Raw genomic sequence first — 19,078 nt, 5'->3', positions numbered from 1 at the left:
TAGGTGGGGGTGTGGAGGCAATGGCTCTTTGACCACTCTGGACCCAGCTTTTCTGCCCTGTGACTGGAGCAATTTGCCGTCTGTAATGCATGGTGGCCCACGCTTGGAACCCCTCTACTCAGCTGTCTTCCAACACAGGGCCTCCTGCCTGCAGGCTGCCTCCTCTAGGGAGACCTCTTGCCGTAGCCCAGGGGCCCCCTCCCCATCATGGCTGCTCTTCTATGACAGAAGTGGTGGGTCAGGGCCAGGAGCAGGGTCACCATGTAGGTTGAGGTCAAGGTTGAGAGCAAGGGTCAGGGTCCCACCAGTCAGGGGCCCTGCCCTCACTGGCCCCATTGTGTGGGGACAATGGCTTCCTCTGCTGACAGGAAAACCATAAAGAGCCTCCCCTTTGCCTTTGAAGGGCTCGGGCAGCCTTGGACCCTGCCCCACGGCCCCCACCCCTTGCCAGTCTGGCCTGGGCCCAGGCCCCTCCAGGGACCGGCCAGCCCTAAAGGCACGTAGGCACAAATGGCGTGACAGCAAGGCTGGTCCATTGGGCCTATCTCAAAGCGCCGGGATCGGCAAGGGCCGGGAAGGTAAAGTCCCTGCCACCGGGCTAATGGGAAGGCCGCTCTTTACTTCGAGAGCTCCTGGAAGCCCACCGAGGCCAAGAGGCGGCCACCTTGAGCCCCGGTGAACCCTCACAACATCGTCTGACTGAAGCATCAGGTCTCTGTGGGTGCGAATAGCTCAGAGATCACGATGGTGGTGTACGCAGGGCAGGGCACCTGAGCTGTGGTGGGGGTTGGGAGGGCCCCAGAAAGGAAGCTGCAGATACTGGAGCCCTTCTAGTCTCTAAACCAAGCCGCTAGTCCTGGGGTGCCCCCTGCTGGCGTCACGGGGTCACCGACAGGGTTCCCTAGAGAGGCGTCAGGGTTCTGGATTCCACCGGCTCTCAACGTGGCAGGGACTCGCCTGGACTGCGCAGGCTGGCGGCGCGCGGAGGGGCGGCTAATGAGTCCGTGGGAGAGGGGTCAGGTAGACGAGACGGGGGTGGTTCTGGAGGGGTCATAGGTCTTGGCAGGATGAAGGCAGAGGTTGGGTCTGAAAATGCCAAGCAGTACAGAAGGTAAAGTTACGTTTTCTGAAACCACACGGATGCTGGGCTGGTAGGTAGCAGTGATCCCTAGTGACTGTCTCCAGTCCTTCGGAGCAAGAGGGTCCTCACACCGGGAAAAGGAAGAGAGGAAATGATGCGGGTGCGGGGATCCTCCCTTCTCCGCTACGTTGGCATGAGCAGAGCCGCCCCCCAGTACCATCTGGGAAGAACTTGAGAAACAAAGTGAGGGGGTCTGTCAGGGTCCTCGTTGGAGCCAGCACTGTGGTCACAATTTGGGGGTCCTGGGGGTCCCAAGAGGCATCAGGGCTGCAGTAGCAAGGTTGGACACAGGCTGTGTGTGAGGACCTGGTGCCCACCCTGCTGTGTCCCCCAGTGTAGGCTCAGACCACCTGGGACCTGTCTCGGGTCACATGGGCCCCTAGAGGGGGGTGGCATCCTGCTGGGGACAGGGGGAGCATGGCCCCATGGTCCCTGCTGAGTCAGCCCAAGTGGTCAGGTGTGAGGGTCTCAGCACCTGTAGGCACCCGTGCCCTCCTGCCAGGCGTGTCTAAGTGCAGATCCTGGCTCCATCTTCACCAGGATCCCCATCTGAGATCCCCACAGCAATGGACAATCCAAGGACACAGAGTATAGGGGTGCACAGACAAGCATAACTCCCCCTCCCCTCCCAACCTGGGGGGAGGAGGCAGCAACTCAGCTCAGTGGGGAGGTGGAGTGCTTGGTGAGGGCTCAGGGACCTGCCCTTATGTAGTGGTGTCAGGGAACAGGGAAGGCCCCATGCCGGACACGCAATGAGGTCACAGTGGGCTAGGCAGGCACCCCCAGGACAGGGCCTGCACACCCCAAGATGAAGGGTCAGATCTCAGGTTCCAAAGGGGAGCACACCTCCTCACAAGGGCCCTCCATCTTGGCTGCAATGGACCGATATGCCAGCCTGGCCTGGCTGTCCCCAAGGATCATTGTCAAAGCGCCTGATGCCCAGTGAGGGCACTCCCCTTAGAACCAGGCCCTTCCATGGCTGACATGGTCCATCCCTGCCTGGAGTCCCTTCTGAATATGGACACACATGTACCCTGGCAAAGCCCTACAGACTCCCAGCGTCGCTGGGCACAACCACTTTGGCTGACTCAGTAAGGACCATGCTGCTCCTGTCCACAGCAGGTGTGCACGTGACCCGAGATGGGCCCACATGACCTGAGACAGGTCCCTGGTGGTCTGAGCCTACACTGGGGGACACAGCAGGGTGGGAGTCAGCCCCCAAACACTGCCTGTTATCAGACATTACCCTGAAGGCCCCTTGCAGCCCCCATGGAGCCCAGACTATAACCTAGCACTGTACAGGGAGAGCTGGAAGGCAGGACAAGGGACGGGAGAAGCGATGAGGCTTGGCCAAGGCCAAGGTGACCTCAGGCCCCACTGCAGCCTCCAGTCATCCTCACATGGGGGGACCAGGGTACAGATGGGGCAGGCGAAAGCCTATGTGGCCTCTGGGGCCCCACCCATCCCTACAAGCCCAGGGGACTGTGGCAATACCTCGGGGTTTGCCACTTCTCTGCCTCATTTGCCCATTGGAACCCCAGGTAACAAAGCCACTCTGTACCTTTCCGGGGCTCTGCAACAGTGCACCAACATACTGCTCCCCAAACTCACTCCTGTCCCTGTGATGCCCCACATGGACCCACCCATGGACCAGCCAACCCTGCTTCCAACACCATCCCACCACCCACATAACAGGGCCTCCTCACCTCTGCCTGGAGGATGAGCCGGCCTAGCATACAGTCCCACCCTCCCTCACCCAGGAGGCTCCTGGATTCTGGTGTCCCTATACTCCCCAAATCGGATCCACTAGTGAGCTCCAGGAGCTCTGCCCCACATGCAGTCTGCACACTTCCATCCCCGTCATCGGCCATCACTGCCCCCTGGGGAAGGATGGGTCAGCCTCCCTACCTCCAGCCCAGGACAGCATAGCATCTCTCAAGCCCTGCCCCCTACAACCAGTCCTAGCCCTTCAGAGCTGCCTCAGGCTGGGGACATCCCATCCCCCTCAACCACAGTCCCATCCACTTAGAGTTGCCTCAGGTTTGGGGGCATGCCTCACAACCAAGGAGACCTCATTCGCACCCTAAGCAGCCAGGATGCCCCACCTCCAGAAGGGTCCAGTGATGCACCCGAAAGGAAGCAGACTTCCCAGGCTGTCTGTGTTGGAACCAGGGCAGGGGACAGTAGTCACCAGAGGGTGCCCAGGGGACCAGGACTGCAGAGCGTGTTGAGTCCCCAAATGTGAGACTCACAGTGCAGCTTGTCCCCCATCGACTCAGCCCCTATGGAGATCCAGGGTGGCCTGGCTCACCCAGAACCAAGGAGGACCACTGCTCACTAGAGACAGGCAGTCCTAGGAGCCAGGTGGTCATGGCCTGTCCTCCATACCTCTGACTCAGGTGTCCAGGACCACTGCTGTCCCATGTGGGTGGAAGCACTTCTCCACTCCATCCTGGCCCCCCAGAGTAGCTCAGCGAAGAACCATCAAGTACAAGACACCAGCCTGGAGTGCCTGCTTAGATTCTTTCTGCAGATCCTGAGCCTGACCCCACATCTGCCCCGCTGGAAAGACACCTTGCAGGCTGCATGTGGTACTCCCAGGGGGCAGTGATCGCAGGACACTGGGGCCACAATGGGGACTTGCTGACCGCCTTGGAGCCTGCAGAGTAAGTGGTGTGACTGGGGTGGGCCCTTTGCTGTAGCAAAGTGGGGTGGGGGTAGGGTGCGCGTACATGCGCGCCGATAGATCTCATGATCCACCCGCCTGGACCCTGCAGCCTCCCCAAGGGGCCACACAGCTCTGGAGCAGTGAGGTTGTCAGATCTGGGGACACAGTCCCACCAAGCTCACCATATAGGGCTGGCCAGTTTCCTGGGAGCTGGCAAGGAGGTGAAGGTGCACGGAACACGGAGCACCAAGCAAGACTGAGGAGCAGTTGGGAGGGCTAAGGTGCCGGGGCGGGGCTGAGGAGCTGTGGGCGTGACTGAGGAGCAGGGGCGGGGCTGAGGGGCGGGGCTGGGGGCGGGACTGAGAAGTGGGCCAGCGCTCCTCCTCTGCAAACAACGCGACCTCCCGCACTTGGGATCCCGAGGATGCGGGCACAAATGTTCCTCTGAGGGTCAGCGATCCGAAAGCAGGACTGAGGCCGGTGCCCAAGCACGCTGGCTGGCATGAGTGACCAGACACAGGTAGACAAGGGTCCAGCTTCCCCGTTGGGTGGAAAACTCCTTACATTGCTCAAAACATGATGCCAACAGCAAAGTCCCACAGACGCTGGGTGAGTGGGCGGGCGACACACACACCCCTTGTCATTGAGTCCCACAGAGGCTGGGCCGGTGGCGGCGGCGGTGGCGGCAGCGGTGGTGGTGGCGGCGGATACTCCCCTGGTCACTGAGTCTCTGGCCCACCCTGCCTGGGAGCTGAGGCTGCCCTGCTGGGTTTTCTGCAGACTGAGGGCCGTGTCCACTGCTGGGTGTGGTCTCAAATCAGTAACCATCATCGTCATCCCCTTCACAGCCATACTCTGCAGAGAACAGCAGGGGAGAACCACAGAACCAAGTCAGGGGAGGGGCTCCGCTCCTGCCTTTCCCGTGGCTCCCACAACACCAGGGCACCCACAGGACACAGTCAGATGCGGGGTTCCCCCCGGACTTCCAGGGCAGGTGTACCCCAGACAGCTGCCTTCCCACCGTTGCTGCCCACCACCTGTGGGGCCACCACCCACCGTTGCTCCCCATCATCTGCAGGGCGCTCACGCAGGGCTCGCCCTCCTCCTCCTCGCCATCGTCCTCTTCCACGTCCTCCTCATGGTGGTATGATACAGGCCCGCTCTCCACAACGATGGAAGACCTCACAGGCTCAGCACCAGGGGCGGGGAGGGCGGGGGTACTCGGGAGCACAGCCTGCAGTGAGGAGAGGCATTCTGGGACAGCTCCTACTGGCTCCATGTCCACCACCCTCTGCTCCACTCAAGCAGGACACAGCCCCTTGGGTCAGGACCTCAGGATGGCCTAGGGTCAGTGGGACAGCCAAGTGCCCACTAGCACTGGGCACACTCTGTGGCTGTCACCCAGACCCCTGGGGAGGGCAAGGGCTCTGTACTTGCGGCCAGCCCCTGTTGCTGGGGCTGGGGCCCACCCCTTACTACGCACCTCTCTGAGGGCCGCCTTCTTGGCAGGCTGTGCAGACACCAGAGGCCTCAATCTGGAAGGCAGGAGAGGGATGGCCTCAGCCCCACAATATGCTGACTGCACACCCCACACCCCACACACAATGAGACACCTGGGTCCAGTGTAGCCAGAGCTCCCCACTTACCAACAGAAACAGGAAACTGGAATTTTTTATGAGAGCTTCAACTTCTGAGTTTTAAAATACCGGCAGCTAATTGAAAGTAAGGAGTCCAGGGGTGGCATTGGAGCTGCAACCCCCCAGTGGATCCTTGGAAACCCTATGTTGGGTCACTGTGAGTCAGAATCGACCCAACGGTGCACAACAATTCACATTAAGCCACCAGGAAAAGTGGGGCAGAATTAATGTCCACTCGTAGACACTGGACATAGCCAGGGCCATGGTGGGGCTGCAGATCCTTCCCCAGCAAGTCCTCTGGCCCATCCATCTGTGTGGCCACACCCAGAAAGGCCCTGCAGCCAGGGAAGGTGACCCTGAGAACAGCCCTTAAAGTTGTAGGAGGTGCGGGAGGCTGAGGAGGCTGCGGCCCAATGCACACTAGTGAAGGGAGCAGGTCCCATTTGGAAGCGGCTACGCTGGAGTCCACTGGAAAGCAGTAGGTCCTGCCCTGACCCCCAACAGAGCAGACTGCATGGGTCCTCAGTGCCTTCCCGGACAACAGGGGTCCTGACCAAGCTCACCCACCCAGTCTTCCTGTCCCCAAAGGCCCAGCAGTCGATAGAGTGGGCCCTGACTGATGAGAGGCCAGCGCATGTTTTAACTGGAAACATTGGGCCCCAGAAGGGTCCCATTGAGGTGGGATCCAGGGGAGACTCTATCTTCTGGCTAACCCTATCCCTCAATCTCACGCCAACTGCTGATGCCAGGTGTCTTTTGGAGGACAGAGGAGGGCAAAGGTGGGGTCAGGCAGACCCCCAAGACTCCCCGGTGATCCAGGAGGAATGACAGGGCTGGGAGGTGGGCCCGTGATGCCTTGGATGGGAGGCAGGAGCTGTGTCCTCTTTAGTTTGAGACTCCGAGGTGTCCCCTGCCCAAGCAGACAGTTGCCTCTGGGTCTCAGGCAGGACCTTGAATGGACTGGGCCTGGCCTAGCTCCAGGGGACGTTGGGGCAAACCAGGACCCAAGGGGGAGAAGAGCCAGGTCTCGTGGACAGGTCCCAGGCTGGCGGGGGCAGGGCAGACCTGGCCGAGTCCCAGAACACGGAGCACTCAAAGTGGGGGTCTAGACTCCGCCCACCCGTCACGCTGTGTCCCCACTGCTTGTGCTGCTGTCCTGGCAAATACACGGACGGTGACAGGGTCAACAGACGAACAGAAATGGACAAGGACCCGGACAGCCGAGTCCCAGTAAAGCATTTAAACAGACGCAAGGGGGCTGGTGCCCGCTTCAGATGAGCCAGGCAACCGCCGCGAGCATGGTGGAGCTGGGAGGTGCAGCCCCACAAAGGGGAAGTAAGTGGTCACCCCTGCCCGCCTCCGGGGCTGTGCGCTGGGCAGGGAACGGGTGGATGGCTGGGCCCAGGGGCAAGGAGAGGGTGGGCTCTGACTCAGGCCTCCCACTGCAAAGCTGTGACCCTCCTGCAGTGACCATGGCCACTATCAGAAGACACTGCCCAAGCCCACCCACCACCCTGTCTCAGCATTAAGAGCGGGCCCCCACAAGCAGCCCTAGGGGGTACCCCCGCCCAGCAGTACCTCTTCCCCACACTGGCCGCGGGGTCAGCGGCACTGCGGCCAGCCGGTGTCCTCCTCCGAGACAGCTTCCTGATGCTGGGTGTGCGCGGCGGCGGCAGCCCCTGGTCCTCTCCGTGTGGGCTGCCCGCGCCGTCCAAGTCCTTCAGCACGTTGTAGTTGATCTTACTGGAGATCTTCTTTTGCTCCAGCATCTTCTCGATGGCCTCCCCTGCCGTGCTGGCCAGGATGGGCTCCCGCCTCTTACAGGACTTCTTTGGCTGTATAGTGCAGAGAAGGGCGGGCTGCAGAGTGGACGAGCGAGAGGCTCTCCCTGGGTGCCTTCAGACACAAAGGGAGGGCTGGAGATGCTTCCCCACCTCACGATTCAGCAAAGCAGCCACGGAGCCCAGGACGCAGGCGCAGGTGTGTCAGGTGGTGGAGACCCTACCTTGTGCTCCTTGTAGATGCCGAGGGCTTTCTCCTTGGCGATCCTGGCCTCTTTCTCTGAAAGACCATGAGCTGCGGCTCAGGGGACCCTCCCTGCGGACTGTCAGGGCCCGCCCTCCCACCTGCCTGCACCAGCTTACCCCTCTGCTCACGCAGGTACTCGGCGTTCTCACGTATCCACAGCTCGGCCTTCACGCGGGTCTCCGCCTCATCTAGGATGTACTGCACAGGCAGGGATGGGGTCAGCGCTGAGCGTGTACACACGGTGCTCACCGCAACAGGGCCAGCTGCGGCTGAGCACCAGTGCTAGACAGTCCCGTGCCTGTCAAGACTGCAGACCCAGGAAGGGGCGGGGTCCCAGGGACTCAGGCTGTGCACCTCTGCCTGGAGTTGAAAACTGGCCTGAGGGAGCTTAGGAGCCACCCCCACCTCAGCGCCCCCCCGGTGGACATGTGCGCAGTTGGACAACAGCTTACCTTGTCGATTTCCAGGTCGTCGATGCCCCTAAGGTCCAGTTCCCCGTCCTCCGAGGTGTCCACTAGAGAGAAGCATGACCATCAGTTTGCTGAGCGAACACTGGTTAAGGTTCACAGGCCCGCGACAGCAAGGGGTCATAGACGGCTTGCTCTCAGCACCGCCAGCCACAACATCCCTCAACGCTGTGCTGACACAAGCCTCTGGTGAATTTTACCAGAGGGAAGCGGAGTGCTGTCTGGAACCACCGAGGGCTGTCCCACAGATGGGCCTCCCTTCACCTCAGTACCCGGGCAGCCCTTCGACTCCCGGAGTCCACTGTCACATGCTCTCAGCCCCTCCCAGCCTGGGACACGCCTGAGCAGCTCCAAGACGCCTGGCTGGTGCTCCACCCAGCCCTCGTGGCCCAGCCAGCTCCTGCACTCAGATATGCTGGATGAACAATCTGTGGATCCTCACTCAGGAGCATGAGGCAGTGATGGGGGTGAGCTGGCCCTGACTCAAGGGAGGGGTCCCTCCTGGGGCTGCCAGTGATGGGCGCTTTCAGAGATGGGGCAACGAGCAGCCCACAGACGCTGGGTCTGCCCCAGGACACGTCCTCCCAGATCAGACAAAGTCGGTGGATGAGGTCCTCCTTGGGGCCCAGTTCACAGGAGGTCACCCCACACTCCAGTGCACACCACCCTAAGGTCCCTTTACCTAGGACCCGGCCCCGTGCCTGCGTCTAGTCGTCCAAGCAGATGGGCCAGTGGACCCAGGACCCCCACACTCCAGCCCCAAGATGGAGACAAGGCATGCTCAGCACCATGGGCCCCCACTCCCCTGGCGCTCCCCCAGGTCCACCCTCCTAAAAACACCTCAAAGAACACCTGCTCTAGGGGGGGTCCACCCCCTCCACTCAGATACCCAGAGACCTCCCACTAGTGTCTCCCCGACTTCTACTCACTGGGGTCCCGGCTTGGGGAGGAGATGCACTCTCGGATGGACTCGGAGATGCCCAGGCTGGCAGCCGTGGGCAGCGGCCCGAGCAGGGACTCCAGGGCCGGGGGCTGGCTCCCCTCCTCGGTGCTCCCCACTGACTCTGAGCTGCCAGGCAGTCCATCACCAAGGAGCTCGCTGTAAAAGTCCTTGTTAAGGTGGCTGGCAACGGCCTCTAGTTCCTCGTCCTCTGCATCGTCCTCTCCAAATAAGCTGGACACAGTATCCTCAGTGGAGCCTGGGACACATTTTGGACACTCGTCAGCCAGGCAGAGAAGCTAGCTCTGAGGACGAACCTGGACAGAAAACCCTTCCGCTAACCTGCAAGAGGTACTTCTCTCTCGACCAGGAGAGAGAGACCCTCAGGGCTGCCTTCACTTGATGGGGCAGGAGAATGTCCCCTGACCTGCACCCCACACATCTCAAGTCAATACAACCTCTGTCACAGGCCCCACACACCCCACACAAACACAAACTCCCTGCCACAGAGCTATACCTCACAAGCCTCACACAAACACAAACTCTATTAATGACCCAAATGTGAGCACTCAGACCGCAAAGTTTTAAAAGGAAGCATAGGAGAAAATCTTTTTGACCTTCAATCAGGCAAAACTTTCTTAGATGTGACCCTAAAAGCAAAATCTAGAAAACACTGATGCTTTCTATTTATCAAAATTCAGAACTTCTGACTTTGGAAGACACTGTTAAGACAATGAAAAGACAAACCACAGATGGGAGGAAATGTCTGCAAACAGTAAAAGATGGGCAGAGACATTTCACCAAACAGATGTGTTGCCAAAGATAAACACATGAGAAGGTGCTTGACATCATCAGTCTTGGGAAACGCACATCTATAGAAAGACTGCCGTTCATGAAACTGACCACACTGAGTGCTGCTGGGGGTGGAAGGAGCTGGCGCTCTCACACACTCCTGGTAGACACAGGCTGATGCAGCTTCTGCGGAAAAAGCAGGCCCAATTCTGAGTGTTAAACCACACCTACCACCAACCTCACCACTGGACCAATAAACAACATTCTTATCAACGGAGAAAAGATTGAAGTTGTCAAGGACTTCATTCTTCTTGGGACAACTATCAACACTCGTGGAAGCAGCAGTCAAGAAATCAAACGACGTATTGCACTCGGCAAATCTGCTGCACAGGAACTTTTTAAAGTATTGAAGAGCAGAGATGTCAGCTTGAGAACTAAGGTACGCCTGACCCAAGCCATGGTATTTTCAATAACCTCATATGCATGCGAAAGCTGGACAGTGAATAAGGAAGCCCGTAGAAGAAATGATGCTTTTGAGTTATGGTGTTGGAGGAGAATATGGAAAGTGCCATGGACTGCCAAAAGAACCAATGGATCCATTTTGGAAGAAGTACAGCTAGAGTGCTCCTTGGAGGCCAAGATGGCCAAACTTTGTCTCTTATATTTTGGACATATTGTCAGGAGGGACCAGTCACTGGAGAAAGATATCATGTTTGGTAAGGTGAAGCATCAGAGAAAAAGAGGAAGACCCCCAATGAGATGAATTGGCTAAGTAGCAGCATCAATGGACTCAAGTGTGGCAACAGTAGTGAGGTTGGCCCAGGATCCGGCAGTGTTTCGTTCTGCTGTGCATGAGGTCGCTACGGGATGGTACCACTCGATGGCACCTAACAACAACCACCACCACCAACCCAGTCATCCCACGCTCAAAAGAAACGTGTTATGTGACTGCCCATCGTGGTTTCATCTGCTACAGCCTCAAGACAGAACAATCCACATGTCCTCCAACATGGACAACAGTGTAAAAACGGTCACCCGACTTGATGAGACTTACATACTATGTGCTTCCATTTATATAAAATTCCAGAAAATGCTCCTCATCCATAGTGACAGGAAGAAAACCAGTGTTTCCCTGGGGACAAGGGAAAGTTACTACAAGCTCCTCATGAGGAGTCCGGGTGGCAAACACGTGTTCACTGTTGTGGACTCACTGCTGCCGTTGGGAAGCAGTTGAGTCGGTGCTAACTCAGAGCTCCCGAGGAGTGCTTACCCTTCAGAGTGGAATAGGTATTCTAGAGCCTAACCCCTATAAGTGGGAAAGAGTCCCAGTGTGGTGCTGTAGGGTAAGCATGGACGGTTAATTATCAGTGTAGGCTGTGGCGTGAGGAATGCTTTCTGAGCTGTGAAAAGGCAGATCTTACATGAAGTGAGCAAAGACGGGGAGACAGATGTCCAAGAACCTGGGAAAATGAGAGCAGTACCAAGCCATGTGGGCAGCTCCCGAACTGTGGACTTCTAGTCTCCTAACAGGAGAAATCCGAGCCCAGGTGGCTACCCACCAGCTGCTCTGAACGATGAGGCAGGCTGTTTCCAGAAAGATTTACAGCCTTGGAACCCTAGGGGGCAGCTCTACTCTGGCCCATGGGCCAACTATGAGTTGGAGTCCACTCCACACCACTGGATTTGGATTTTACGGTTTAACGCTGAGAAAATGAATTTCTGTCCTGTCCACTGTCCGCATGTGGTGTCTCTTACAGCAGCACCAGGGGACAGACATGAACACAGCGTACACTCAACACCTGTCATTTCCTGGGTGCCAACTCTACCTCAGTCAAGGTGGCAGAAGACCAGTGAGTGCCCACTTCATTTAAAAAGACTGTCTCTTGAACTGCTGTTCTGTGTGAGCTAGTTTGAAAGTTCAGTGTGACACAAAGGGCTACCATCTTGACAATCCTTTCCAGGACCCTCAGCAGCTCCGCATAACCTTCCCCGACACAGGCCCCACTAGAGCCCCTTTACCCTGTGCCAACCCCTGGCTTCCCCTCTGCACAGCGGCAGCGGGAAGCCAGGCAGGGTCTCTGCTATGTCCATGCTGGTCCCCGAGGCCAGGCCCCAAGCCAGTATGCTGGATGCACGCCATCCATTCTGCAGGTAAGTGCTCTAGCTGCCACAGGGGCTGATTTCTTCCTCTACCCCCACTTCCTCCGCCAGGCTGGCCCTGCTAAGCCACAGCTGGACAGATGACCCACACTGACCAGCCCCCTCTAACCAGGGCCCACGCCAATCAGCACTTGGCCGTACCACCTTAGATGGCCCAAGGAGGAGTCTCAATGGCCGCTAAAATCGGGCATCAGGGCAGGACGACACGGGGTCGGGGGGACAAGGGAGGTGGTGTCCATCCCGTAGGCCTCATCAGAGAAGCACGAGGCAGAGGGGTTGAGCTGTGTGCTACCATCGGGCAAGTGCTACAGCCCAGGCTGAGTCAGGAAGGGGAGCAATCTCAGAGAAAACCACAAAAGCCGTACCCAACCTCCTAGGGTCAGCCCGGCCCAGGAAACATGGTTCAGCAGGAAAAGTAAGCCAGCTGACCTCCTAGGCCGGGCTGATCTAGTTCTCTGTGTGGGAAGGGGGAGTGTGGACCGAGGGGAGGGGCCGACTCAGACTCACACCAGCACCTCAGAAACAGACTGTCTGCTTACCACACAACGGAAGCAGAAATCATAAGACCTCCCCACCTTGACCTACAAAACTTCTGTGCCCAGCCGAGGGCTGAAGCGACAGAGGGCTGAGGGAACTGTGGAGGCAGAGCTCGAGGAACCATCTCACACCAGTGCATGCGGCACCAGTGCATGCGGCCACGACCGCGTGGGAGGAGAGAGCTCCTCGGGGGCTGACAGCAGGGCACAGCGAGAGCCACTGAGAGACAAGGAAGATTCGAGAAGTAGCGACTTCTGACCATACCAGTGTAGAAGCAGGAGGGTTGGCAAGCCAATGTAAAAGCAAGCTTAATGGGAAAATCAAGGGATTTTCAAACTATAGGTATATCTGCTAAGAAATGGTGAAAAAAAGGCAGCCCAGAAAGGCAAGAGGAAGTCGTAAGGTGGCTAAAGTGGGGTGTCGAGGATCAGCCTGGACACGGAACGAGGGGCTAGACTGGGCGTCAGTCAGGAGGGGACAGGGACCACAAGAAGGGACTAGACACGGGACGAGGGGCCAGACTGGGCGTCAGTCAGCATGGGGACAGGGACCACAAGAAGGGACTGGACATGGGACGAGGGGCCAGACTGGGCGTCAGTCAGCATGGGGACAGGGACCACAAGGAACAGCCTGGAGGGTAACAGGTCAGAGTGACCCCAGGATGAGGACCTTGTAATATCTATCACAGGGTGGGCTGAACTCACCGTCTTTGGTCAGGGTGGCGAGGGCCCCCTTTGCCTTCGGCCGGCTACTTTCTAGTTCTATCTCGATGGCGTCCTGGTAGCTGGAGATCTCCCCTAAGTGATGAATTAGGAGTAAGCACAAAACCCACTTTTCTGGAGACGAGTGTCAGGTGTAGTAGGGCGTATGAATTACCTTCCACTTCCTCCAGCTGCTTGGACAGGACTTGCTCCAGCTGAAAGGGAGGCGGCAGCCATCAGGGAAGGGCTCAGACATGTGCACGGCGCCATCTCATGTATCCAGGGGCTCAGGGTGCCCACCCCCCAGGCTGCCCAGGCAGGAGGCCTCAGGAGGTTACAGTCGTGAAGAGAGGCAGCTCCATGCTCCCGGCTTGCTTTCCTCCTGACAGATGCCCCAGAAGAGGCTCGGACGGTAGTGCCTGGCTGGGGCAGGTCCCAGGCTGGGCCCAAGGCTCCCTGCTCCTTGTTGTCACTTAGCCAATGGGAGCAGCCCAACCAGAGACCTAGCCAGCGGGGCCCCACAAGTTGGCTGAGGAGAATTGCCAAGTCCCCCCTCTGTCGACCCACTGACCATGAGCGCCCACGCTGAGTGAGGCCCATTCCTGCCGACAAGACCAGCCCACAGCAGGTGCCCCTAAAGGGACCTGGCCACTGGCCTCTCCTCTGAAGCCTTAACGCAGACTTCCAACTGCTTCCTTCTCTGTAGCTGCCCCAGGTGTGGATTACTTCAGAGAGGAAGAGAGACTGTTTTCCCGATAGCTGCTTTGTCTGCTCATGGAAACCTCGCAAGGGTTTTGAGAAGAGGAACCACTCAGATGACCCCAATAGCAAAGACGTGGTCACCATGGGTCCTTCAGCAACAGAAGACCACCAGCATGCCTCAGGCAGCAAATCCAGCACTGCCCACAGCCTCCATCCCTCCGAGAAGTCTGAGCCCACAGGAGACGCCGGCTCCCCTGTGGTCACAGGCCACTGACCAGAGCTGCAGCCAACCTCCTGCCTACCTGCTTCATCCGAAGCTTCCTCTGTCCTGCTGTGTATGAAGGGGGGTCACACTCCTCCTCCAAATCAATCCTCATGAACTCATCAATCGTCAGCTGACTGGTGGGTGTGTCTTCAAACTCAGTGAGCCTGAAACACCAAGAGGGTCACACCTGACTCCAGAGGACCCCCATACAGGAGTGTTACATTCTGCACTGTGAGTTCTACCATGCTGACAGCTTGATGGCTGGGAGGGGGGCTTATGGACCACCAACCCGAGACTGTCAACCCGAGACCCCGGGCTCCTGGGAGAGGAGGCTACCGCCCCACTCCCCCTCCACTAACCCTGACCCTGGGTTCTGGTCAGCAGAGCCATGTGGAAGCTTCAGCAGCCAAGGTGGCACTCTTCAAATCAGGTGACAAGCTAAAGGCTGAATAACTGCCTACATTTCAGAATTCTCAAAATGTTAATGAAGGAGTTTTTAAAGAAAGTTAAAAACAAAAATGATTACTCTTGAGTCAATTCTGGCACATGCCAAGCTCATGTGTGTCAGAATAAAACTGTGCTCCACAGCTTGTGTGTAGCTGATTTTTCAGAAATGCCTTTGGGTGAACTCAACCCTCCAAGCCTTCAGCAGTGAGCATCTGAGCACAAGAACCTTTTACACTCTTGGGGGCTCTAAAGCAAATTAGAGGTGAAATACTGAAAGCAAACGCGTTTCCATCTGCCTCTGAACACAGCCACGAGGTGTGTGTGCGCAGGCTGACACTAAATAGGACAGTAACCACAGCATGTTCAGTCCATCAAACCTGCAGTCACATTGCCACTTGAGGCTTGAGGGCTGTTGGGCGGCTGTGTGCAGGGAGGTTATTTCCCTGGGGAGGCTGTGCAGAGGTGGACAGGAGCTGGCCAGCTGAGTTCTCAAAATCAAGAGCAGCCACACTGTGCCTGAACCCAGCGTCCCCTTCCGCCTCCCTCCTGCCTTCAGGTAGGGGACAGGGACCCTCCCCGCTGCCCCCAAACTTGGACAGCACAGCCTTGGGGATATGTAGGTGAGGCCTAGATGCAAGGTGTGCTTAGCGGCCCTGCTGACGGAGCACACCCACCTCTTGCGCAGTGTGGACTCACAAACTTTGACCACACTGATGACCTCTTTGACGGTCCTCCGGAAGTCATGCATCCTGGCTGCAACCAGAAGAGCTGGAACACACAAAGACGGGCCCAGTGACACTCAAGCATCACCGCCGCTGCTGCCACACAGGATCACAGCCTGCCCTATACTGGAGGCCACGCCATGTGCCGAGAGACCCCCAGGGCAGGACACGCATTACCCCCCAAAGGGAGGTCTGGAGATACAATCGAGGTATCACACCTCACAACCACAGACTCCTTGGACATCTATGCTGCCTCACCTGGGACACATGGTGATTAAAGAGTCAAAAGAGTGCAGCCCTAAGCACCCCACTTAAGAATGCAAGGACCCCTGGGACAGACTTGTGGGAACTTTGATCTCGGAGTGTGCCGTGACCGTGGGGAGTGACAGCTGTCTGCGGTCCAGAGTGAGGCCCACGGGAAGGAAGCCTCCTCCAGCACGAAGCATCACTGTCCATACCTGCGCCGCACAGCCCCGAGGGGCGCCGGCCGGTATGCATCCAGTCCCTCTTCATGCGTTGCAGCAGACGCAGAGCCGTCATGGACACCTCATGGTTCTTCTCCCCAAACTCCAGCAGGTGGGCGAAGCGTGGGATGTACAGACAGGGGTCTGCAAGTAAGGGCAGTGTGACACACGTCTGTCGAAGGGTGCTCCCGCCTAGCCCCACGTAGGGTCCCATGTCCTCTTCCCACAATGGGCGAGACAGCCTGGCCTCTCAGCCACAGCCATGGGTGACGTTTCGGATCCAGTGACACTCCAGCCACAGGACACAGGGAAGCCTCTCAGAGCAGCGGGGCAGTTAACGTCAGCTCCACAGTGTGGGGCAAAAACGACACATGCACATCCTCACACTTAACTGTTCATATGCACACACACACACATGCACACTCACTTGTGCCCACTCACACACACATGCGCAGTCATGCGCAGTCACACACAGTCACACACACTGTCAAGTTGGCTACTCCTGAATCTCATGGTCATGGACGGGGTCAGACACACTTCCCTCCATCTCTACCTTCTTCTCTTTCCTCTCGTGGTATGTCAGGTTCCAAGGAGGAGGCGGCAGGGCTGAGGGCAAGGGACAGTGAGGAGTGGCAGGTGGGTGATGGAGTAAAGGGACGCAGGTGAGCCCTGGGGCCCCAGAAGTGGAGGGACTTGTCTACTCCTGTAACCCTGCCCTGCACTGAGCCCCCCAGCTCAGAACCCCACACCGATCAGCTCAGGTCAGCAGGAAGCTGGGCGGAAGGGCACAGTGGGCTGAAACCACATCCACCACATTGTGAGGGCCAGGCCTCAAATGTGGGCAGTGTGAAGCAGCAGCCCACAGCCCTCATGTCAATGACTAGACTGCTAAAAAAGATACTCTTGGAAGGAAAAAAGAGGCATCTTTTTTATAATATAATTAACAACCACATGCCAAAAAAGGATTTAGTCAATGATCTTAATGTCTTCTCACAAAATCAAAATGGATCACAGACCAAAATGCAAAACACAAAATACATGAAACCTTTAGAAGAACAAAAGGAAAACCCACCAAGCTCAATGCCATCAAGTCAGTTCAGACTCAACAGACACTACAGGAGGGCACAGAATGACTCCACAGGGCCACCAAGGGTGTAACTTTTATGGAAGCAGACAGCCACATCTTTTCCCCAAGTAGCAGCTGGTGGGTTCGAACCGCTGACCTTTTGAGTGAAGGTTTACAGGGTAGATCATCAGTTTTGCATTCAACAAATCACACACTTCGTTTCATCTCAATAATTGCAAGACTGCACTCTTTTTCATGTAAACTCACTTATTCCATTTCCTCCCTTTCCCAGCCCTTCTCACCTTTGCCCTTTTGACCCCCAGCAGTTGTGTAGGGCACGAGTGTTGTTTCCTCTAGTGTTGTTATTCAGTGCTGTGGAGTCAGTTCTGACTCAGTGACCCTGTATAGGGTTTCTGAGGAGCGTCTAGTGGGTTTGAACCACCAACCTTGCAGTTAGTAGTCCACTGCTTATCCTACAGCACCACACCAAGACTTGGCTGAGAACTCAGCCACTGTGGTATAATGAATTTTGTTTAATTAACTAAATAAATTACTTAAAGGAGGCAAAAAGGACGAATAAAGAAAAAAGAAATAAACCGACTACCACCAAGAAAAGAACTTAGAGAAATATAAAACCAAGGGCTTATACTGTGAAAAGTTCAATAAATACACAAACTTCCTCCAAGTCTATTTCAAAGGCAAAGAGAGAAGAATCACAAGGAGTCATTAGGAATGAGAAACTGAGTAAATACTCTACATAACTTTATTACGATAAAGCTAAAATTCACAGTGAAAATCTATAACTTTGACATATTTACATTCCCTGTTAAGACGGCAGCTCCAAGTCCCTGCCCGTCAGCAGTAGCCGGCCTGACCTCTGGACCCTTTAACCCTGTATGGATGGGGCCAGGCAGCATGTCCTTCCCCCCAGTGGGTCACACAGTGGTGGTTTATGGTGAGCAGGTTTTAAAGGGGCTTCCACACTAAGACAGACTAGGAAGAAGGACCTGGAACACTGCTTCCAAAATACAGACATAATAGTAATTGGCTACAGAACACTGTCAGCTCCAGTGGCTGAAGATGGAAGGCACTCAAACATGACTGAGGAAGAGCTGCCTCCTCAGAGTAGAGTCGCCCTTAGTGATGTAGATGGAGCAAAGCTTTGAGGACCTTTGTTTGCTGATGTGGTATGACACCAAATAAGAAGAAACAGCGGCAAATATCCACTAATAATCAGAACAGGGAATGCAAGGAATGCTCTTGTAACCATTGGATCAGTGCAAACTCATAGCGCCGACCCTGGATAGAGTTTCAAAGGAGCGGCTGGTGAGTGTAAGCCACCAACCTTGCTGTCAAACTGACCTTGCAGTCCAGTGCTTACCCTACAGCGCCACACCAGGGCTCTGTATGAAGTATGAATCTAGGAAAATTGCAAGTTTTCAAAACTGAGCACTTAAAAGATTGGTACCCTAGGCACTCGTGAGTTGGAATGGACTGCTATTGGCCATTTTGAATCCATCACCTGGTCTACTGTAACGTCAGGTGTGGTGATTTGTGCCAAGTTGTCCATGATTCCCTACTTTATCAGATACTCTGTACTGAACCTCCACTTTGTCATTTAGTAAACAAACAGCAACTGTCAGTTGAAAGGGGGGCATCTTTAGGAGTGAGGCTGCACCCCATATGATATAGATGCTCTGACGAAGTTCATTCTCGCTCAATCCTGCATTCTTAAGGCGTGAGCCAGCTGCCTGTCACCTGGCCTGCCTGTCTGGGGCCTCCAGTCTGACACCTAACTCACAGATTTGGGATCTGCTACATTGTAGTCCTGGTGTGGCGCTGTGTGTTAATGCGCTAGACTGCAAAGTCAGTTTGAACTGCAAGTTCGGTGGTTCAAGCTCACCAGGTGCTTCTGGGAAACCGATACAGGGTGGTTATGGGTAGGAAACGACACTCGTCAGCACTTCACAACAACAAGAAGTCTCCACAATTGGTCAATGGTTCAAACCCCCCAGAAACTCCTCAGAAACCCTATACAAGTACGAGTTGAAACTGACTCAACAGCACACAACCACAACACGTTCATATGCTTCCCTGGTTTTGCTCCTCTAGAGAACCCAGCCTAAGACAACAGAAACACGTTGACGAGGAACGACATCACATTCATCCCCTAAAACACTATTTCCAAATCTAGCCTGAAGTACAATGTTGTCAGTGGTAACACAGTACCTATCTGGTAGCGTAGTGGTTACGAATCGGGTTGCTCACCTCAAGGTCGGCAGTTCGAAACTACCAGCTGTTCCATGGGAGAAAGATGAGGCTTTCTGCTCCCATAAAGATT

General features: G+C 56.2%; 1 protein-coding gene across 2 annotated transcripts in view; it reads right to left on the bottom strand.

The window, feature by feature from the left end:
• Positions 1 to 4,626: 4,626 nt before the first annotated feature.
• BRF1 (BRF1, RNA polymerase III transcription initiation factor 90 kDa subunit) overlaps positions 4,627 to 19,078 on the bottom strand; it is a 74,869-nt gene continuing 60,417 nt past the window's right edge. For both annotated transcript variants that reach the window (XM_006839479.1, XM_006839480.1), the window contains 13 exons: positions 15,666 to 15,815; positions 15,160 to 15,253; positions 14,076 to 14,202; positions 13,247 to 13,286; positions 13,075 to 13,167; positions 8,871 to 9,140; positions 7,927 to 7,988; positions 7,591 to 7,672; positions 7,452 to 7,507; positions 7,025 to 7,281; positions 5,293 to 5,344; positions 4,866 to 5,043; positions 4,627 to 4,664 (listed from right to left, as the gene is read on the bottom strand). In XM_006839479.1, the coding sequence (XP_006839542.1) occupies positions 4,627 to 4,664; positions 4,866 to 5,043; positions 5,293 to 5,344; positions 7,025 to 7,281; positions 7,452 to 7,507; positions 7,591 to 7,672; positions 7,927 to 7,988; positions 8,871 to 9,140; positions 13,075 to 13,167; positions 13,247 to 13,286; positions 14,076 to 14,202; positions 15,160 to 15,253; positions 15,666 to 15,815 (1,499 nt within the window). The remainder of the gene's footprint in view (positions 4,665 to 4,865; positions 5,044 to 5,292; positions 5,345 to 7,024; positions 7,282 to 7,451; positions 7,508 to 7,590; positions 7,673 to 7,926; positions 7,989 to 8,870; positions 9,141 to 13,074; positions 13,168 to 13,246; positions 13,287 to 14,075; positions 14,203 to 15,159; positions 15,254 to 15,665; positions 15,816 to 19,078) is intronic.

This window comes from Chrysochloris asiatica, unplaced genomic scaffold (genome assembly GCF_000296735.1).
Source record: "Chrysochloris asiatica unplaced genomic scaffold, ChrAsi1.0 scaffold00025, whole genome shotgun sequence".
NCBI classification, from domain to species: Eukaryota; Metazoa; Chordata; class Mammalia; order Afrosoricida; family Chrysochloridae; genus Chrysochloris; species Chrysochloris asiatica.
This window is presented reverse-complemented; position numbering and strand designations above follow the sequence as displayed.